Source organism: Pituophis catenifer, unplaced genomic scaffold (assembly GCF_029215685.1).
Source record: "Pituophis catenifer annectens isolate HBS135680 unplaced genomic scaffold, rPitCat1.0.hap2 SCAF_12, whole genome shotgun sequence".
Lineage (NCBI taxonomy): Eukaryota > Metazoa > Chordata > Lepidosauria > Squamata > Colubridae > Pituophis > Pituophis catenifer.
The window spans coordinates 25,855,651-25,858,743 of record NW_027256892.1 but is presented as its reverse complement, the minus strand read 5'-3'; the positions used below and the strand labels follow the sequence as shown (position 1 = coordinate 25,858,743).

Below are 3,093 nucleotides of genomic sequence, written 5' to 3'. Positions count from 1 at the left end.
TTTGTGGTTTTGTTTCTATCCCTGAAAACAGACTTAGTAAAATTAGAAGAAAATTACTGCTTCTAATTTTCAGCAGTAATTCTGAAGCCTCAAGGCAATGCCGCCCGTGACAGTTACTTCACACACACACAAACCAACAACCCCTTTAATTTCCTTAGATTTGGGGAATAAATAAATTGCTCCATCACCTCTGGCTGTGATCCCCAAAGAGGTTGGCAGCCTGCCAGCGCATGCCTCCGATTGCAGAAGGTTGACTCTAGAACTGTTTTGAAGTTGGAAACTCTTCCTACGTGACCTTTCTATCAAAAAAGGGTGGCACAACAATCCAGCTGCTGAGTCCCCTGTCGACGAGAGGTTGCCTTAAGGAGGCTTCAGATGCTAAGACTATTCGAAAGGAGAGTTGGCTGAACAAAACAAGGCTGGCTCCTGAATTCATCCGTGGAAGCTCACCTAGTGCCTTGGCTTACAGATTGCTTTCTTCTTCCCCCTTCTGAAACTATTATCCGAGTAGCACAAAGTCTCTGCCCAAGATTGCTGATCTGCCTCTTTTGCCAAGTAAGAGAGTTCCAATTTCTTGTAAGCGCTTAATTGCTTTTTAAAGCCTAACAATGCTTGTTGAATGGACCTTTATTTTTACAGACATTCTATCCTCGACTGACATTCCTTCCATCATTAAACCAGGGTGTTTCTTATGTCATGCTTCTCCAAAAGATTAAAGGTGGGGGCAGGGAGGAGAGAAAGCATTGTCTTCTGCATAAGAGTAGATACAGGCCCACGGACCCTGGAACAGCACATACTCAATAATACATTTCTAATTTGCACTTAGGGAGAACAAGCTACACAACACAACACAACACGATGCCGGGTTGTCCCCTTGTCAGTGTGATTTCCCAAGCCATCCTTTGCAGAAACCTAAACCCTAGCTCTTCAATGTTCCACGCGTTGAACCATCGTCCCATTCCAGGCGGGATCCAGAAGCTCAGGAAAGGGCCGTCAGATGACAAGGTCTGCAATTTTAGGGGAAGAGTGTGGATGCTGGATGGCGAGCGTGGCTATCTTCCCTTTGTGGTGGATTGCCGGCCTCTTAGATGCCTTCGGGGTCTTTAGGAAACAGGCAGCACCGATGACAAGGCAGCCACCCAACAGGAGGAAAAATGCAGCAAACCAGCCCAGGAAAAGGGCGTCGCCGAATTCCCACCTCGGAACGACATCTGGTATGGTTTGATCCCAAAAGTCTTGCACCGTGTTGTAGGCAACCCAGGAGATGGGAACAAGAGTTGTCATTCCAGAAATGCAGAAGAGAACGCCGCCTGTGATCCCCAAGGGTCTCTTCTGCCTTGAGTCGCTGGTCTTCAGGCAGTTTGATCCCAAAAGAGCCAAGGAGAATGCCAGGAAGCCCAGTCCGTTGGAAGTCACCATCAGAACCCTGGAAATCTTGATCTCCAAAGGCAGGGCCAGGAGGGAAGCGTAGTTTTCACACTGCAAGACCGCTTGACTGACACAGGTCTGCCAAAGGCCCATATTCCAGATTTCAAGGTCGTTGAGTTCCAAGTTGAGGCTCTTCCAGAGAGGCACGTAAGTCGTCACGCACGACAGGAGCCAACCGAAGAGGGAGACGAGCAGGCCACTCAGCTGAATGGTGGTGCTCTGGTGCCAATCCATACCTGGAGTGTTGGATGGCCTCTTCTTAAGATGACCTTTGAGCTTTTTGTCCAAAGCGTGGATGAAAACGTTCCTGCAGCATTTTATGCTGTCAGGAACCTGCTATAATTGGCTGCAAGGACAGAATAGATCTGATGTGGTGCCAATTCTTTTCTTTCTTAACAGTATAGGTGGAGAAACTGATTCTGATAGCATTAATTCTTGGGTGTGGCCACAAGTCTTTTTTCATACCTGGTTGGCCTTATTTCTTTCTTTAAAAAAAATAAAAAAGCAAAAAGAGAACCCAACCCTCTGCTTCCTGGTTTTTTTTAAAACAAACCCTTCCAAGTCCAGAAAGCAGAAATCTCACCGTTTGCTGAGCTCCAGAAACACACTTTCCAATCTCTTTCGAACACAAGACGCCTTGCATTCAGCAAGCCACACAAACAAAGCCATCCACGGATGATACCGAAGGACTAAAATCCTGTCTCTCACTTCCTGGATGGTGTAACAAATAATGAGTTTCATTGGTTACGAGTTATGCCCTCGGTTCGTACACGTTCATGAACAGGCACTTCCAAAGCCGGTTGAGATATATATATATATATATATATATATATATATATATATAATATAATGGAAGCTAGTCCGTGTCGCAAAAACAAAGTGGATTTCACACAAGTTGGAAGTGTGTTGCCTTCCAGGTGTCGTCTTCCATAAGCCGATACACAAACAACGTCTATCTGTAAAAGGATTTTCCTTGTTATTGCAGGATTACTGTCTCTTTCCTACTCATCTTTCTTCCGATAGCAAGTAAGGTGCTGCTGCTGCTGCTTTCCTCTTCCAGGAGTTTGATCTTTAGACTGGAATATTGGTACTTGCTCTAGCCTGTTGAAGGCTAACATCAATTATAAACAAAGTGAGTAGAAAAGAAAACCTCACCTTTCTTAAAAAAAAAGAGGAATTCCGATGAGCTTTTCTGGAAAATCAAACCATTGTTATCTTCTCTTCTTTTAGGCCCAAAATAAAACCTGCGCCGTCCACAGCGGGTCTCTCTTGAAAGATGATTCGGGGAGGAATTCCATGCTTTTCTGGAATTCAGGGCAAAGCCATCCGAGAAGCTCTTTTCCCAATTATTAGAAACTATCCCATTGGGATTGGTGACGGTGCTGCCAATAAGTTATCTTGACTCTGTACCGCTGGAAGGCAGAGTAAGCACCTGTGGGGTTTCTGGCTGTTTGTGTTGAGGAAAAAAGCTTCCCGGTCCAATTTATAAAGTAAGCTGAGTGCTTATTTGAGCTTTTGAGCAAGGAGCTAGTCCCTGTTTCTCTCTCTCTCTGGGTGTGCCTGCCCCGTCTTTCCATATTCAACACAGGTAATTATACTTCTAACAATTAGGACCCATTCAGCAGGAGAACAAACATACCTTCATTATCTGCTTCCTCTTAACCA

General features: G+C 45.1%; 1 protein-coding gene across 1 annotated transcript; it reads right to left on the bottom strand.

Moving 5' to 3' along the window:
- Positions 1-993: 993 nt before the first annotated feature.
- Positions 994-1,662, bottom strand: CLDN25 (claudin 25). The gene has a single exon (XM_070952639.1). It carries the CDS (start codon positions 1,660-1,662, stop codon positions 994-996), a length of 669 nt encoding a protein of 222 aa, XP_070808740.1.
- Positions 1,663-3,093: the final 1,431 nt, after the last annotated feature.

Bases quoted from the DNA above. Each gene is read 5' to 3' on its own strand.
- CLDN25 (XM_070952639.1), bottom strand. From the start codon at position 1,662: ATGGATTGGCACCAGAGCACCACCATTCAGCTGAGTGGCCTGCTCGTC.